Genomic DNA, 18,861 nt, shown 5'->3' with positions numbered 1-18,861 from the left:
TTGCTCCAAAGAAGGAATTTTCATCTCACAACAAAAGTATGTTATTGATTTACTGAAAGAAACAGGAAAGATAGGCTGTAAGCCCGTGAAGACTCCCATTGAACCGAATCATAAGCTTGGGGAAGCTGTTGATGATGAGCCAGTTGACAAAGGAATGTATCAAAGACTTGTTGGAAGATTAATCTACTTGTCTCACACCAGGCTTGACATCGCCTATGCAATTAGTGTAGTGAGCCAATTTATGCACAACCCAAAGGAAGTACATCTCCAAGCAGTATACAGAATCCTGCAATATCTAAAATCTAGTCCAGGTCGAGGCATATTGTTCAAGAGAGGATTGTGCTTGAACTTAGAAGTTTACACAGACTCAGACTATGCAAGTTCAGTGTCAGATAGAAGATCGACCTCGGGTTATTGTGCCTTCCTATGTGGGAATCTTGTTACATGGAGGAGCAAAAAGCAGCCAGTAATTGCAAGGTCAAGTGCAGAAGCTGAATTTCGTCCCATGGCTTTAGGAATATGTGAATTATTATGGTTGAAAATAGTCCTGAAGGATCTTGGAGTTTCAGTTAAGAGGCCGATGAAGTTATATTGTGATTCAGCCATCAATATTGCACATAATCCAGTGCAACATGACCGCACCAAGCATGTGGAAGTTGATCGCCACTTCATAAAGGAAAAGCTCGATAATGGACTAATTTGCACTCCGTATGTCTCAACAAGAGGACAACTAGCTGATGTACTAACCAAAGGGTTAGCCAATCCTGCGTTTCAAAGAATTGTCTGCAAGCTGGGGATGGAAGATATTTATTCCCCAGCTTGAGGGGGAGTGTTGGAGAATTACATGATTTATGTAATTGTTAGATAAATTTGGAAAGTATTAACTGTCTGATTTTGTACTAATTACAGGCTAATATAGCTGGTGTATTAAAGTTTAGGTTGACTTATTTTATTTTCTGATCTTAGGGATTTGATTGTATATTCCTTAATTTACTGGATTCTGATCTGATTGTATTCAGCCTATAAAGGTCAGGCTGCTTTGTATTAGAAAGCTATGAAATATACTCCAGTTTTTCCCAATTTCTGTGTTAGTTAGAATATTTTGGGTCATTATGTAATTACATATAGTTGGTAGGGTCATTGTGTAATTAGCTTAGTCTTGTATCTTTATATAAGCCACTGTAGTAGACTTAGGGTTTGATATATATATGAAATACACATTGTGTAGCCACCATTTTCTCTCTCTCTCTCTAGAGTTTGAACATGGTATCAGAGTGGTACGAAACAATGAGAAAACTAAGATTGTGGTTGTGATTGCATCTGTGGTGTTCTTCTACAAATCAAAATCAAGATCGAAGTCGATTCTGTTCTTCGCGAAAGGTTTGGCCGTCGTTCTGGTTTAGCTATCGTTCTGTTCGAGCTAGAGGTTTTTCATGGTGTTATGGTTTCAGCGCTTCTTGTCTATCGTTTTCAGATCTGAAGCCCTTCGTTTTGTAGGCCGAGGCTGCCTTGGCTGTCGCAAGTTGCAGAGGTTCCATCATCGCGAACCCTCTCTGCTTGGTTGTTAAATCGCGCTTGTGTTGGGTTGCCATCATCACCACTGCAAGGGCTAAGGTGTGTACTAGCCTTGATTCTTCATTGCGAACCTTGGGTGATTGGAGTTTATGGTCGGTGGCATAGATCTGGTTCTTGCCGGCGCTGATTGTGAAGGAGAAGGGTGCTGCAGGCGTGAAGTTATCCCAACCTTGGATTTCTAAAACCGGAATAGCAAAGAACTGGTTTTGATTTGGCCCGTTTGCCCAGATCCGGCCCGTTTGCCCAGATCCGTCCCGCCTGCCCAGATCTGGATTCAAATTTTTTTTTTTTTCCCAGGTTCGGTTTTCTTCTCTCTTTTTCCTTCTCCATGGCTACCGGTTCAGACCTATTTTCTTTTGCTTCTTTCAATCCTCCCATGACTTCTGTCAAGCTCAATGGTAAGAACTATATTTTATGGGCCAAGTCCGTAACTATTTTTCTAAAAGCCAAAGGCTTTGGCTCTCATTTGGTTAAGGATAAGCCTAAAGACAGTGATGCAGATTTCAGTTCATAGGACCAAAGGGATGCTCAGATCATTTCCTTAATGCTGAATTGTATTGAACAATATATCAGCTCCCACCTGTTGTATTTGGATACTGCCAAGGAGATATGGAATCGCCTCCAACAGCTATATTCAAGTACTGATAATATCACCAGAATTTATGAGGTGTGCAGACAATTCTTTGACTTCCGGCAAGGTACTCATGGTCTTGCAGAATACTTCTCCTAGTCAATGGGAATTTGTGAAGAAATGAACTTGTATCAGCCTATCACCTCTGATGTGAAGAGCATGCAACAACAACGTGAGGATTTTAATGTTGTTTGGTTTCTCACGGGGTTGTCAACTGAATATGAATCAGTTCGTGCACAGATTTTGGGTAGCCATACACTTCCCTCTCTTCCTGATATGTTCTCCAGACTCCAGCGTGCTACTCTATCTAGTGGCACTTCCGGGGGTGCTTCAAGTGGTGTCACTGCTCCTCCTAGCAGTGAACGTTCTGCATTAGTTGTGAACCAGGGTGGTTATCAGCCTTCTCGTGGCAGTGGCAGTCGGTTTACTCGTGGTCGTGGTCGTAGCAGAGGCAGAGGTAGAGACTCAAAACTCTGCACTCACTGTGGTCTTACTAATCACACTATCAATTACTGTTGGGATCTTCATGGGAAACCACCACCTTCTTCCTATGCACACCAAGTAACCTCTAATGAAGGGGATTCTTCTTTCTCTGCCACACCAAATGCTCCACAAGTGGCTGTTGAGCCTGTTATGGTCAGCATGACAGTTTCCCGCGATGAGTATGCTCAGTTTATGTCTCAACAACGGCCTTCCACCTCATCTTCCATGGTTTCCTTTGCCCAATCAGGTATTGCACCTGCATGTCTCTTATCCCCTCATCAGAGTCTCTGGATTCTTGACTCTGGCGCATCCGACCACATGACTGGTAGTTCTCATCTCTTATCTGATTTTCAGTCTGTTCATCACGAAGTGTTACTCTTGCTAATGGCTCCTCCACTAAAGTTTTGGGTGTGGGAACCACCCAACTCACCTCTTCTATATCCCTTTCCTCTGTATTATTTATTCCTCAATTCCCTTTTAATTTGATGTCCATTAGTCAAATACTAAATCTCTTAATTGCTCCGTTACATTTTATCCCTCCTGTTGTATTTTTCAGGATCTCAAGACGATGAAGAAGATTGGTACGGGACATGAAGTAGGTGGCTTGTATTACTTTGATCTTGGACCATCTCCCACGGCTCTTCAATCATCTTTGTCTCCTTTCCAGTGGCACTGTCGTCTCGGCCACCCATCCTTATCAGTTTTGCAGCGTCAAGTCCCCAGTCTTAGTCTTAGTCGTGTTGAGTCCATGCCCTGTGAAGCATGTCAGTTTAGTAAGCATTGTCATGTATCTTTCAAACCAAGAGCTACCAATCGTGTTACTAGTCCTTTTCAGTTAATTCATTCAGATGTATGGGGCCCAATAAAACATATTTCTCTTAATGGATTTCGTTATTTTATGACTTTTGTGGATGATCATTCTCGTATGACTTGGTTGTTTTTAATGAAAAATCGTTCTGAGTTATTCTCTATTTTTCAAATATTTCGCAAAGAAATAAAAACTCAAATTGGATGGTCCATTAAAGTTTCACGTTCTGACAATGCCAAAGAATATTTCTCGGACCCGTTTGAGACTTATTTTCATGCTAAAGGCATCATTCATCAATCATCTTGTACTTATACTCCTCAACAAAATGGAGTAGCTGAACGTAAAAATCGTCATCTCCTTGAAGTATGTCATGCCCTTTTATTCCATATGCATGTTCCCAAACATTTTTGGAGTGATGTTGTTCTTATAGCCTGTCATCTTATTAATCGGATGCCTTCGTCAGTGTTAAAAGGGAAGTCTCCTCATTCTGTTCTATTTCCCGACTCCGCCTCGTTTAATCTTACTCCTCGGGTCTTTGGATGTGTGTGTTATGTCCATAACCTGGGGCCCGGTCTTGACAAACTCGACCCCCGTGCCACTAAGTGTGTTTTTCTTGGGTATTCTCGCACTCAGAAGGGTTATCGTTGCTACAGTCCTCATTTTCAGCGCTATTTCACTAGTGCTGATGTCTCCTTTTCTGAGTCTCTCCAATTTTTTTCTGATTCTACTACCCCTCTCGATATTACTCTAGAGCCACCTATGCCAACTGTTTCCTCTCTGGTTCCTGCACACACACCTCCTCGCTCTATTGTCCCCTTGCAGGTTTATACTCGACGACCTCGACCGCCTACTTCGCTCCCTCCATCTGCTTCAGAGTCTTCGGATCCGACGCCATCTACTTTGCTTGATGATTTGCCTATTGCTCTCCGTAAGGGTACTCGGTCGTGTGTTACTGCACATCCCATTTCTAACTTTGTCTCCTACCATAATGTTTCCTCCTCTTTATCTTGTTTTTTATCCAAAATGTCTGTTACGTTTGTTCCAAAGACTTTGCAGGATGCTCTTTCTAATTCGGATCGGCGCAACGCCATGGTAGATGAAATGAATGCCCTGCACTGTAATCGGACTTGGGATCTTGTTCCCTTACCTCCGGGCTCCAAAACGGTTGGTTGTAAGTGGGTCTATACTGTTAAATACCTTCACGATGGGTCTATTGAGCGGTTGAAGGCTCGTCTGGTAGCAAAAGGGTACACTCAAACTTGTGGTATTGACTACGATGAGACCTTTTCTCCAGTTGCTAAGATTTCTTCTATTCGGGTACTTATATCCATTGCTGCCAATTGTCACTGGCCTTTGTTTCAATTGGATGTCAAGAATGCCTTCTTGCATGGTGACTTAGTTCAAGAAGTTTATATGGAGCAACCACCAGGGTTTGTTGCTCAGGGGGAGTATCGTCACACTGTTTGTCGCCTTAGAAAGGCCCTGTATGGATTGAAACAATCTCCACGGGCTTGGCTTGGAAAATTTTCTGAGGCGGCATTAGAATTTGGTCTTAACAGATGCCAGACCGATCATTCGGTATTTCACCAGCGCACTAAAACTGGCTTCATTTTTCTTATGGTGTATGTAGATGATATTGTGATCACGGGTGATGATTCTGAAGGCATTGCTAAGTTGAAGTTGTTTCTGCAAAATCGATTCCATACTAAAGACTTGGGTAAACTTAGGTATTTCTTGGGTATTGAAGTTGCTAGATCCAAGAAGGGTATAAGTTTATCTCAACGCAAATATGTGTTGAACTTGTTAGAAGAAACAGGTATGTTGGGTGGTCGTCCAGTTGATGCTCCTATGGATTCAAATACAAAACTTGTGTCTGATGAAGGTGATCTATTTAATGACCTGGGCAGATTTCGTCGCCTTGTTGGGAAATTAATTTATCTCACTATCACTCGTCCTGATATTTCATATACAGTTAGTGTTGTAAGTCAGTTCATGGGAGCTCCTAGAATGCCACATTGGGTTGCTGTTCTTCGAATTATCCGATATCTCAAGCAAGTTCCAGGTTTTGGGTTACTATATAAATCAAATGGTCATCTCAGGGTGGAAGGTTTTTCAGATGCTGACTGGGCTGGTTCTCCTTCAGACAGGCGATCTACTATAGGCTACTGCACATTTGTAGGAGGAAATCTTGTTATATGGAAAAGTACAAAGCAAACGGTGGTAGCTCGATCTAGTGCTGAAGCTGAGTATAGGGCAATGGCCCATACAACTAGTGAGTTGACTTGGATACAACATTTTCTAAAAGAACTTGGGTTGACAGTTGAAACTCCTACTCCATTGTTCTGTGATAATCAAGCAGTTGTTCACATTGCATTAAATCCTGTGTTTCATGAGAGGACCAAACATATTGAAGTTGATTGTCACTTCATTCGAGGAAAAATATTCAGTGGGAGCATCTCTACTCCATTTGTGAAGTCTGAAGATCAATTAGCTGATACGTTTACCAAAGCATTGGGTCATAATCGGTTAAGGACTATCTGTTCCAAGCTGGGATTATTTGATATATACTCTCCAGCTTGAGGGGGAGTGTTAGAATATTTTGGGTCATTATGTAATTACATATAGTTGGTAGGGTCATTGTGTAATTAGCTGAGTCTTGTATCTTTATATAAGCCACTGTAGTAGGCTTAGGGTTTGATATATATATGAAATACACATTGTGTAGCCACCATGTTCTCTCTCTCTCTCTCTAGTCATGTTTAATCAGTGTACACTGTCTGCCATTTTTCATACATCAAGTGAAGCCTTTATTATCCATACAACAACTGAAATTAAATGACTGATCATGAAGTAATTATAGAAAATACGGGAGAATGAGAAGTCATTTGGTGGGTGGGGTTGTACAATTCATACCTGCTGAAAATTTTCATGCTCTGATATTGTTCTCCGTTCACTCAACAGCAATTCAATCTCGCCCATTCTTGGAGTTGATAATGGTGATCGTGGTGTCAAGCTTCCTGCTGAGGAGGCTTTATTACCTAGATCAGTTGTCCAAAGGGCCTGTGTTTCACCTGAAGTGTCCGGCAATATGTTCAGATCACCCATTACAAATGTATTATGAGATTCAAAAACACAATCGAGCATGTCTTCTGAGCATCGAAGAGGCAAGCTGGCTTGCTTAGGTGACAAATCATCGAACTCTTCAGGCATACTTGATGTAGACATTCTTGTGGCCTCAGGACTTCCCACTGCAGTATCTGAGCTTTTTGGTGTCCACGATTCCAGTATTTGTTCAAGAGATTTCACAACTCTATGAAGTCGTTCATTCACTGATTTTCCATTTAAATCACATCCATCAGCAACTGTACAGATTCTAGAGTGCTGCTCTACATACACAATTGGTATTTCAACTTCGCATATTCGACAAATCAACGAGTCCTCAAATGTTAGGTTTTGTTGATCACCCCATCCCCAGGTACCTTTACGTGCTTTCAAGGATGTCTCTGAATGTTCGGGAAGGTATAAGGGAGTATCTGGATTTTCAACATTAGTGTCAATGCCAGCTGTTTCACCTTTAAGATGCAAGCTATCAGATTTATCCTTAGGCTGAATGTCAACAGCATCAGCGCCTTTTCGGTTTTTCTCAGCTGCAGATGGAAGCTTCTTCCAAGATGACATCCTATAACTGCCTGTAGATGAAGCAACACTTTTAGCAGTGCTCACCTCCAAAGTGTCACCCACACTACCTAAGTGCAGATTTATCTGATCTTGTTCAGTAGCCTGATTGCTTGGGTCCTGCTCGTGGGCCTTCATGGTCCGTCTCTCACTTGCTTCCTTCCCCTCAAATGAGCTATTGAAGTCCTGGTTTGCACGCCCGAAGAGTTTTTCTGGATAGACCCCAAGGTCACTAAGTTGGTGAAGACCCAAAATGTGTTCATCATCATAGCCACTCTCTTTCTGGAACTGCACAAGCCGAGTGCATCGAGTGAGGATAAACAAAAGGCGCGTATAGGCTTGTTTTAGTGTACCCATTGGTATCTCTTGGCGTTTGTCATCCAGATTCTGAACAATGCCTTCACACTTCAACCAAAATTCATTAGGTGACATTTTTGCGCACTGCCTGGCTATGACTAACAAGTCCTCCAAACCCTCTTTCCATTCAGGATTGGTCTCTGAAGTTTTCTCAAGTATACCCACCAAATCTCCCGCAAATATACCTAAATCAGCATTAACTTCTTCTTTTAATTTGCCAAACCTTGCCCTGATCATTACCATGATCTCCTGGAAAATAATCAACATTAGGAATAAATTGAACTATTAGAATGGGAGCAAATAATTACTCAACGAAGCACAGAACAGAAAGAGGAAAAGCAATGTGATTTGACAATGAAAATAGGAACTTGAAGTGAAGAGTGAATGCCTCCATGTGTCCAAATGCACGGGACTTCCAGAATGGGAAAGGCCGTACTCCTTTGGAATTGAGTTCATGAGAGAAGCTCTTGATATCTGGGGCTCTCTTTCTACGTCCGCTTGTAACACGCAGTATAGCCTGGAATCGTGGAGATTGAAGTTCCTTGGCAAAAGCTGCATGATGACCCTACAATAAGCACAATGACATTAACCTGAGTTAGCTAATTCCCCAACTAACTTCAAGGGGCAAGAACTTGAGAAACAAAAGAAAATAAAAAAAGAGAATTTAACAACTAACTTACCTCCAAACAGCGTGGCGATGGGACTCTTAAGGATTTAGATTGAGTCCAGTGCACCTTTTTGCCTACAAAGAATTATACACCATTGAAAATAAAAACACCTCCAAATTTCATAATAAAGGCACAAATCAGCAACTGGTGACAAAACACGGGGTTTAAATCTTGGCATAATTCAAAATTGGGGTTTCACTCCAGTTTCAAAATTGATGGCATATATAAAATTCAAAACCCTAATGTTTACATTTTGTCCTATTCTACTTCTTCATACCAACAAAACATAACTCAAATTTCAATATTTTACATCAACATCTCTTGCCAATACACATATACAGACATAAAATAAATAAATAAATAAACAGGGAAAAGGGAATTAAGAACCTTCTTCCATGGATGCTGCGTGCTGAAGCGGACTGCGCAACCTGGGCCGAGAATTTACTCCATCTTTTCCCCTGTTTGCCTCATTTCCGAGATTAGTTGAAATGTTTTCATCGTTTATTCCAAAATTATTGGAATTGTTTGTATCATTTAGTCTGATAGTATTGGAATTGTTTGCCTCTTTTATTCCAAGATTGGAACACGTTCCCGCCGAAGACGAGAACCTAAGGGGCGAAGGCAAAGGAGCCGAGCGGGTCCGAATGTGATTGAGGCCGAGAGACGAAGCAAGAACAATAGGCGGTGGTGGTCGTTCCTCCTCCTCCTCACGATGTGTCGATTCACCATTACCATTATTGCGGTCTTCATCTGAAATTTCTTCATCTTCTTCTCCAGTTTCGACTCTGCTCTGGCTTCGGCGAATCGGGATAGGAGGTATCTTTCTGAGCTTGGCCTTGGACGACGGTGTCTTGGGTGAATCTTTCTGGTCAGACGTGAGCGCCGGTAATGGCGGATTCATAGGGTTTTCCTCTGAAGAAGGAGTCGACATTGATGATAGGTAAACATATGGAGATCTGCTTCTTCCTCATCGCATCGCGAGAAAGAGTAATTGCAGTAAAAGAAACAAATCATTCGAAGATGATTGGAAGTTTAAGAAGAGAGAGAAAATAGGGAATTTTAGAGAGAAGGAAAAAAAAAAAAGTAAGTTTAGATATATACATATATATAAAGGAAGAGAGATAGAGAAAGAAAATTTGAAGTGTGATGTAGAAAATCTGAAGGAGAGAGATGGAAATTTGGAGAGAGGATTGAGGGTTTAGAGAGAGAGAGTGGTTTTCGCGGGAAAGGGAGCATTGCACAACGACACGCAAACCGCTTCAAATGGGGGGACACAGTTTAAGACTTCTGGAACGTGCTCCCCTCGACGCTCGACGTGTATACAACAATATATATATACACACATGCATTACACATATATATGTACGGTATCTAACTCTTCGTGCCAGCCGTTTAACGGTCAAGCTCGTCCACGCGCTGTTGCTTCGTTGTACTACCTCCGTTGCATAATAGTTGTCCATTACAAAAATTTTGATTCACTACCGCATTTAAGTTTATTTTTAGTCATATTCATTTTTTATACTTTTATCTATATTTTATATTAGATATCTATTTCGGTAACTTTAATTCACAAAAATTATAAATCAAAATTTTTTATACGAACAACTAATATGGGACGGGGGAGTAGCAAATAATCCACTCATATGTGTGAGCATGACCTTTGTTCGTGGACAATGATCTGCACACCCACCAACCATTGCTATATTCGGATCCCTCTTATAATTTGCCGGAATAAAAAAATAAAATATTATCTCATGGGTGAATCACTTGAGTTAGCGAAGTCCCTCCCCATTTAAAACAAAATAGGGCAAAGTGAGAAAAACACCCTATTGTTTTAATAATTTTGGACAATTAACATTCTTACCATTTTTTTTTTTTTTGGCATAGAAATCCGTTAAGTTTTCAAAAAAGAACACAGAAGGGCTTATGTAGTGTATATAAGTCCCTTATGATGAGTGCTCAAATGTGACGTATTTTAGCACATAAGTTAGAGTATCTTAGTCCATTCATCTATCTTACTTTCATGTCTTAGATACTTATTTGTGTTTTTACCGATTTCAGGTTAATAAAGTTCAAACAGGCTAACAAGAACCATTTAGATCAATTTTGGAGCTAATGAGCAAAGTTGGAAAGAAGTTAAGAAATTGCACCAGAGGAGCTTCGATCGATCGAAAGGAATCCCAATCGATCGAAGAGGTCTACAATCAATCGAAATGAGGCAGTGCGAGCTCAGTAAAGCGGATAAGGCCCAGAAGATATTTTTGATACCACGTCAGCTTCGATTGATTGAAGCTAAGTGTTGGATCGATCGAGAATATTCGATCGATCGAAAATACTGCTGGCAGTGAGCTATTTAACTCCCGAGCACGCCGATTTCTACTTAACTTGTGTAGCTGTGAATTTTCTCCAATCATAGGCTATAATTCTGACTTGGTCCTTACTCAAAAGAGTATGTAATTGATTTACTGAACCATATTGTATTATATCATCATATATAGATATTACCAATTATAAGAAAAAAAAAATATTCATCTCTCTAAAACTAGGGTTTTAGGAAGAAAGCAATAATGGAGATGATGATACCAACCTTCAAGGTAGCCCTTGAGGGTTCCATGACCACTACAATGAGTGGCTAAATCATTCTCTTGGGGTTAGAGATAGCCCCTAGCTAGGCTTGCTTCTCAAACCTAGCTTTTGTGTATTTTTGGAGATTTTAGTTGTAATAGATGTTTTGACCATGAATACATATAGATCTTATAATTTCTACTTGATTTATATGGATTAATGTTTTCAATTGATCATTTGGTTCTATTCATATGTCTATATATGCTATAATTGATGTTCATATTCTTGTCTCTAAATTTGATAAAATTGATGCATGTCTATGTGTATTGATGATGTTAATCTAGTGATGGTCAAAGTATGGTGCTTAATTGAACACTCTTGTAGTTTATTTGGTAGGTCATACTTATTTCTTGATGGATTGTGCCACATCTCTAGTTTAATTAGTTTAATTTCCATGCCTCTACCTTAGTTGTAGTGTAATTGCTTCAATTTCTTAGGGAGGTGGACAATCCATTATTATTGTTTGATATTCCATACTTGTGAATGCAAAGAGTGTATGTCTCTAGATATTTGTGTGTGCATTAATTGTGGTTTAATTGAATGGATATTGGTCTCATTTGATGGGTTGTGCTATTCATTAAAATTGGCTAGATAATCCATAATTATTTGTCATCCATGCTTAGTTTCAATTAGTGAGAACACACACAAGTTACAACTTAAATTTCCCCATTAATATACAATTGCTAGTATTTGATGAAGTAAAGCTTAGTGGTGACTCTAAGTCCCAAGACTCCTTCTTTATATATTTTTTCCTACTTTCTAGATTGCTACTTATTTGCATTGTTTTTAATTGCATTATAGTTCACTTAATCAACCACCAATCATCGTTGATCTCTTGACCTACTAATCCGACATTAATTTCCAAGTACAAATACACCTCTTTTCACTTGGGATGATTCCTACTCACTCTAGCTATATTTTATAGTTAAAAGTGGTAGTGGCAATCTCTAAATTTAAACTTGGCCACACTACACACTTCATCTTGCTTGTTGGCTCGACACCACACCAAGTTTTAGCGCCGTTGCCGAGGATTGGCACTATCATATTTTTTAAATTAATTAAGAATTAGTACTCTTTTGATCTTGTCTTTATTTTTATTTTATTTTATTTTGTTTACTTATTGTGTTTGTTCTTGATTGGCTAAGTGATTGAGTCAAGAGGATGAACCAAAGGAAAAAGCAAAAGAATCAAGCCAAGTAAAGCTAAGCAAGAGCATAAAAAGCTCAAAAAAAAAAAAATTGCAAAGCAAAATAAGGCAAAAAAAAAAAAAAAAAATTTGAAAAAAAATTTGAAGTTGCTTAAGGACCCTTTGTGAGCTTTTCTAAACTCTTTCTCTAGTTAAATCGTTGGCCCGCGTGGAGGCAAAGTCTTTATTTTCTTAGATAGATCGTGAGCCCGTGTGGAGGCACTTTATTTTTCTTACATATTGTTGAAAGTATGGGAGTATGGGATCATTGTATGTGGAGGATTGTTGATTAACTTGTTGCAAATGAGAAGTGCTTATTTTGTGATTTTATTGTTGCATTGCTTGAATTTTGTGCGGTCTTAGCCAACCCTTCATCATAACCATATCAATGGAAAATCTAGAGCGTCATCTTGGTTATCTAGACCCAAATTTCATGAAACACCCTCCTCAAGCTCCAATTCATCCAATGATCCTTTGTAATCATTACAACTTTCATGAATACCATGCACCGACTTTTATCATGCTTCCTAACTTTGGGGTCGATCAATATGAAATTAAGCCCGAGACTATTCAAATGTGTCCATTTTTTTATGGCTTAAATGATGAGAAACCATATAAACATCTTGATGAATTTCTTGAAATATGTTCCACGGTGAGATACATGAATGTCCCGAAGGAAGTCTTTAAGTTACTCATTTTTCCCTTTTACTCTTAAAAATAAGGCGAAACATTGGTTCAACAACTTAGGGGCAAATTCAATAACTTTTTGGATACAAATGCAAAATGAATTTTTGAAAAAAATTTACCCCGTAAGTTTGACCAATTCAATGAGAATCGCCATTAGAGAATTTTCTCATGGGGAAGGAGAACTTTGGCTTGCTAAGAAAATGTTCACATCATGGAATTCCAAAATGGCAAGTGGTTCAATATTTCTATGAAAGCTTATCCACCACTCATAAAGACATAGTTGATACATTATGTGGAGGTTCATATTTTGGAAAGCATGAAGATAATGTTTAGCACCTTTTTGAAAAAATGAGCAAAAATTCATTCCATAAATGTCACATTTCAAGGTTGAGTCATGATTCTAATAAAAAGAAAAATTTGAAAGTGTGTCAAATTGAAAGTCCAATGGAGATTGCAGCCAAGGTCAAAACTCTTTCTCAAAGACTTGATCAATTTTTATTAAGTCAAAAACCGATTATCAAATCTGTAACGACCCGGGTTTTTAATCAACCCGGTACTACAGTGATGAACCGAAGATTGATCCATTAACGGATCCAGATGCGGAAGTAAGAAATAAGACAATGATCTCCCAAGGCATAACACACACGGAACCCAAAGGAATAAAGTGCGGAAGCAAAATAAAGACAAGGGTATGAAAACCCTACCGAAGGAAGGACCAAGGGTAAAATGGTCATTTTACCCTAAGAGGAAGGAATTTGACAACCAATAAGTCAAATGAGATCAAAAAAATTCAAAAACAACCTTTGGCAACTTCACATGAAGTCCCAAGGCCAAAGGAAGAGAAATCTCAAAAGAGCCCAATCCCGATTCGAACCAAATCCGACACCCTCTCACTAAAACGAGGATATCTTGAGTTAGGAAAATAATCTGAAGCTAAAATTAGTACCATTGGAAAGCTAATTTCGACGCGGTCAATTTAGACTCAAGAACGGACCAATTCGCAGTTAAAACGAAAAAGTTACATTAGTTTGAAGTTCAAAGTCCAAAACTGAAAACTCTGGAAGACTTGAACCGGTTCAACATTTCTTGAACCGGTTCAACTTTGGTAGTATGCCCAAGCTGAACCAAAATGAAACCTTGAACCGGTTCAACTATTCTTGAACCGGTTCAACTTGAACAGAATGCTAAAAATGCAGCAGAAACAAAGTTTTTGCAGAAAAATGAGTTTAGAGCACGATTTTCAAGATCAAGATGACATTTTTCAGAAAAATGTCGTGAAGAAACTCTCTTTAAAATCACATTTTCTATGTGACAAAGTTGAGAACAGAATTTATTTCCCAAAGAAAATCCCCAAAATGCCTTTGGGACGAGTTTTTCAACAAAAAGGTGAAATGAGTCCATAGGAGGCTCAAAACACAAACGAAATGGTTTTTCATGGAAACGATTATTCACGCAAACGTAAATGATGATTTTGAGCACGCGGGAATGGTCCGAAACTCCCCGAAATGGCCGAGTCAAAATCCGACCCCCCAACGGCCAAAACGGCGAAAATGAACTTGAAACGGAAATTTTGAAAACTAAAATTATAAAACGGAGTCAATGACTGTTTGGCCCTTGGCCATACTTCATACAAGATTAATGAGACCTAGTGAAAGAATGAAAATGGAATTCCCACACTCGATGCAACCATGGCAAAACATTAACTTAACATTTCTCAATATATTCATAATATTTCATGGAGTCGAAAATTACATGGGATATAAATTACATGTCATTGGCCTCCGGCCTCATCTCATACATGTAAAATACAATACGAAGGGTGTACTTATGTACACATTACATATATTGAGTCAAATAATACAAGTTTGACATATAAGTTTACAAAATGATGTTTCATGCTCACATTTGCATGAAATGGAAACTTGAAGGCAACGAGTCACCCAAGGAATGATAAGCATCACGAGCCAAGTCTTCGTACCTGAAATATGCCCCAGTAACTTTGGGGTGAGCAACATAAAGCTACACGTAGGAAATAAGCATGCATCGACCTAGCATTTTACAATTTATCACCTTAAGGTGAAACATGTCAAAGGGCTCATGCCACCTAACGTCTATGTTAAATTGAGACTCAGGGAGCATCCTAAGCTACCCTAGAACATAAATCAACAAGAATCATGATATACATACGTATATGAAATGAATCAAGATTGGGATAATCCAAAGAACACGAAAGAAGAATGCTTGAACATAGATTAACATGAATTGCATTTTCAATACAATTAAGCAAGATTTGGAATAATCCATACAACACGACAAGAAGATACTAGAATACATGGATCACATAAAGCAATGCAATTTACAGGATTGGAACATACCAATTAACACGATAGGGATAATACGCGAAATCAAGAACATGGCACAATATCTATGCAATTAACAAGATCAGTACATTCTGATTAACACGATTAGAGTTATACAAGGATTCAAAAACAAGGCATAATGTCTATGCAAATTAAACACGAATTCAAGAACAAGGCATAATGTCTATGCAAGTTAAACACGGATTCAAGAAGAAGGCATAATGTCTATGCAAGTTAAACACGGATTCAAGAACAAGGCATAATGTCTATGCAATTAACAAGGATGGGACATTCTATTAAACATGAAAAGAGTTATACATGAAATCAAGAACAAGGCATAATATCTATGCAAGAACATGACAAAAAATCTATGCAAGTAAATAAGATTGGAGCACTTGACATACACGACAAGTTTAAATCTTCAAGGAATAGCAACTTGAAATTTAAAGAGTGAAATCAAACAATGTAGAAACTTGGATATCGCCCGGATTAAAACCGTACTCTTGGGATCACTTTAGGGTTACCAACCCAAGGGTACCTTCCCCTGTTTTTGGGATCACTTTAGGGCTTTCAACCCAAGGGTACCTTCCCCCATTCTTGGGATCACTTTAGGGCTTTCAACCCAAGGGTACCTTCCCCTATTCTTGATTGATATCCCAAGTCCCAAAATCAACAAGTTGTGCAACTAAGATTGTATCACATACAAGAATCCATTAACCACGTTTCATGCACAAGCAAGATTTTGGAACACACAAGTCATGCCCTAAGTTCATCAACTGACATGGCATGTGAAAATGTCAAGAATTCATAGTGTGCATCTATATAGACTAGAAATAAGATATATAACACATGAAATTCATTGAAATAGATATACCACAAGTATAAGATTTATGATTCAACTACTTACTAAGCAACGCATGAGTAATCAAACCATTCCAAGATAAGGGTGCAAGTTCATTAACTACATTAATGGAGTCAAGTTGTAACAAGTCATGATACATGATAAATAGGTAAAAGCTCTATGAAATAGATGTCCCTATCATTAGAATACTAAGTGAAAATTAATTAACCTAATTAATCAATTTATCTAGAAATCAAAGTTGTCCAAAAATTCTCAAATTTATATATGTGAATGTCCATTCCATGGTGATTGCAAATATCACATTAATTTCACAAAGGGAGCAAGATATAATCATGTGGAATTTAATTAATTTAAATTAATTAAATCTCTAGATTTCAAAAGTTGTTCAAATGATCTCAAATTAATATATATTAAGGATTAAGTCATGACTATGCCATATATCAAGTCAAAAATGGAAAACAAGCAAGGTACAATTAACTAGAATTTAAATCAAATTAAATTCATTAATTCTCTAGATTTGAAAACTAATTCAAATGGTTCCAAATAATTATATAACGAAGATCAAGTGAAGGCCATGCCATATACCAAGTCAAAAGTGAGTTATATGCAAGTTACAACAATCATTAATTTCTCAAATTAATAAAAGACATACATACAACTTGAATAAGCATCAAAAACATGCAAGACAACAAAATATAAACCTATAACATCCCCTACCTCACTAGAGAAGCGTCTCTCTAGAATCCAAGGCAAATCAACACAAAATGGCAAACCCTTCTTTGGTTATGAAGAGGAGAGTGAGAGGAACAAAAAATGTTCCAAGCTTTATTGTCTAAGGTGAGTGGAAGGCCCTCTAAAATCAAGGTCAAGGCTTAAGGCTCTAAGCTTCATCCATAGAGGCTAGGGTTTTCTTTACAAGAGAGGGAGATGAAGAAATAATGTGTGATAGAATGTGAGTGGAGGAATTAGAAATCCTCCACTCACTATGTGGTCTTATACCATGGTCAACACACACTAGTTTGGTCAATTACACAAAAGTCCTTCTTAAAAACCATAATCCCAAAGTGGCCCAAAAGGAATTGCAAGACTAAATTTGGAGCATACACTTGTCACAAATCAATGGCTCCTTCCTAGGCTTAATCTCAAGCCTACACTTGTCAACCATCCAAGCTAACAAGTGCACCAATCCTAGGTCAACAAGTGGATGAATCTCCACCCTCCACATGTCATCATCCAAGGCATCAAAAGTGTCTCCACACAAATGTCAACAAGTGGACCAATGAGAGTGTGACACTTGTCACACTTTTTCAGAAATTACAAAAAGGTCCTTTTTGACAATATCTTCCAAATTAAATTGCAAAATGGTCCCTAAGATGAAAAATAATTACTTTCAGTAATTACACTAGTGACCCCAAAAGAAAGGAAAATTCCAAGGAAAGTGTGTATCCACACCCCTAAGAAAGAAAGTGCACAAATGGCATGCATTTCTAGGAAAGTAAAAACACACGTCTCTAAGAAATCATATATCATGAGTGCATGCAAAAGTGGAAGCAAAACCGAACACGAAAAGCGAGATTATGCCAACAAAGTGACAACCGAGAAAAAGACGAAAGATGAATAGTGTAAAAAAAAAAAAATGCGGAAATGACTCGGTCCTCAAAGGAAGTTGTCAATCTGCACGAAAGAGTCTCAGAAACCAATTCCAAGCACTCGAGACGACACTAAGTGACAATAAACAAAACTCGGAAAAGGAAACTAAACGGAAAAAAAAAATTATCCGTAAAATTTTAGGAAAAAGGAAAGGAAGGCAAATGACCGGGTCGTTACAACCTACCCTCCTTAAAGGAATTTCATCCCCGAAATTAAAAACATACAGGAAAGAATAGAACAGGGACTGAACAAAAGGTGAAACGAAGGTCAGCTCATAAAGCATCGAAGGATAACTCCAGAAGTCTCGAGACTAACTGAAGGAACATGAAACCACGAACTGAGAGACAAGACCTCAAATGAATCGGCACGTTAACTCAACATCAACCACCGAGAGAATCCCAAGACAATGAGACGTCGAAACACGATACAAGAAGAGAGTGACAAGGCAGTATGAACAGCGACCAGAACCCGCCCACAATGTATTCAAATGTGTGGTAGCAATGACAGTGCCTAAAGCCTGCCGACACTTACTCGTCAGTAAGGTAGCATCGACGGCAACTAGCACCCACCCACAACACACAACTTGTGCATGACAGTATAAGGCACTAATTCATAATCTGTCTCGAACCAGGTCAACTCTGAAAAACCTATCAATACGGATGATATCAATGTCAGAAACGATCATTACCAAAAGCACTACGAGAACTAGGCATCTGTGAGAGTGGGGTATGGTCCAATAATGTCTGGCCAGACCATTTTGGCTAATCCCAAACTCTGACAACAATGTCCTAGGCACCATTACGCTTAAGGCCTTAGATCTACAAAGGAAATGGAAATGAAACGGTGCCTCCCTGGCGCACGTCTCACTCCGCCAGATAAGGAAAAGGAAATGAATTGCAGTCCCCTACGCTCACATGAGCCTTACTCGCATCAATCGTCAGACTAAGGTCTCGAAACACCCAACCAAGAAGACAGACAAGAAGGTTCCCGACATGGGTCCTTACAGAATGAATTTCTCCTATCCAAGGGAAGAAACTAGTAAAACAAGAATGCATCCAAGGGATACGATAGATCCTAAGAGACGACGTCAAAACCAGACATGAAAGAAGACAGTTAGTATGCAACAAAGCAACGGGCTATCTACTCAAGGTGCCGTATAAGCAAACAGATCAAAATATGTTATCAAGAAGCACGTAAGTACATGGTATGACAATACATGTGAATGAAAAGCGTAAGGTATGCGTCGCATACGGTCATGCTAACAAAAGCACACAGACATGTTATAACACTAGGA

The 18,861-nt window shown here is 38.9% G+C and overlaps 1 protein-coding gene across 1 annotated transcript in view; it reads right to left on the bottom strand.

Annotated features, from left to right (window-relative positions):
• The window catches only part of LOC132268110 (probable serine/threonine protein kinase IRE), a 72,141-nt gene extending 62,655 nt beyond the window's left edge, over positions 1 to 9,486 (bottom strand). The window contains exons 1-4 of the mRNA XM_059768845.1: positions 8,585 to 9,486; positions 8,210 to 8,271; positions 7,918 to 8,094; positions 6,411 to 7,778 (exon numbers count right to left, since the gene is read on the bottom strand). Coding sequence (XP_059624828.1) covers positions 6,411 to 7,778; positions 7,918 to 8,094; positions 8,210 to 8,271; positions 8,585 to 9,128 — 2,151 coding nt within the window. The 5' untranslated portion in view covers positions 9,129 to 9,486. The remainder of the gene's footprint in view (positions 1 to 6,410; positions 7,779 to 7,917; positions 8,095 to 8,209; positions 8,272 to 8,584) is intronic.
• Between the last annotated feature and the right edge of the window lie 9,375 nt (positions 9,487 to 18,861).

Source organism: Cornus florida, unplaced genomic scaffold, assembly GCF_030987335.1.
Source record: "Cornus florida cultivar Cherokee Brave unplaced genomic scaffold, ASM3098733v1 CherokeeBrave_3.0.0_Hap2_Chr08, whole genome shotgun sequence".
Lineage (NCBI taxonomy): Eukaryota > Viridiplantae > Streptophyta > Magnoliopsida > Cornales > Cornaceae > Cornus > Cornus florida.
This window is presented reverse-complemented; position numbering and strand designations above follow the sequence as displayed.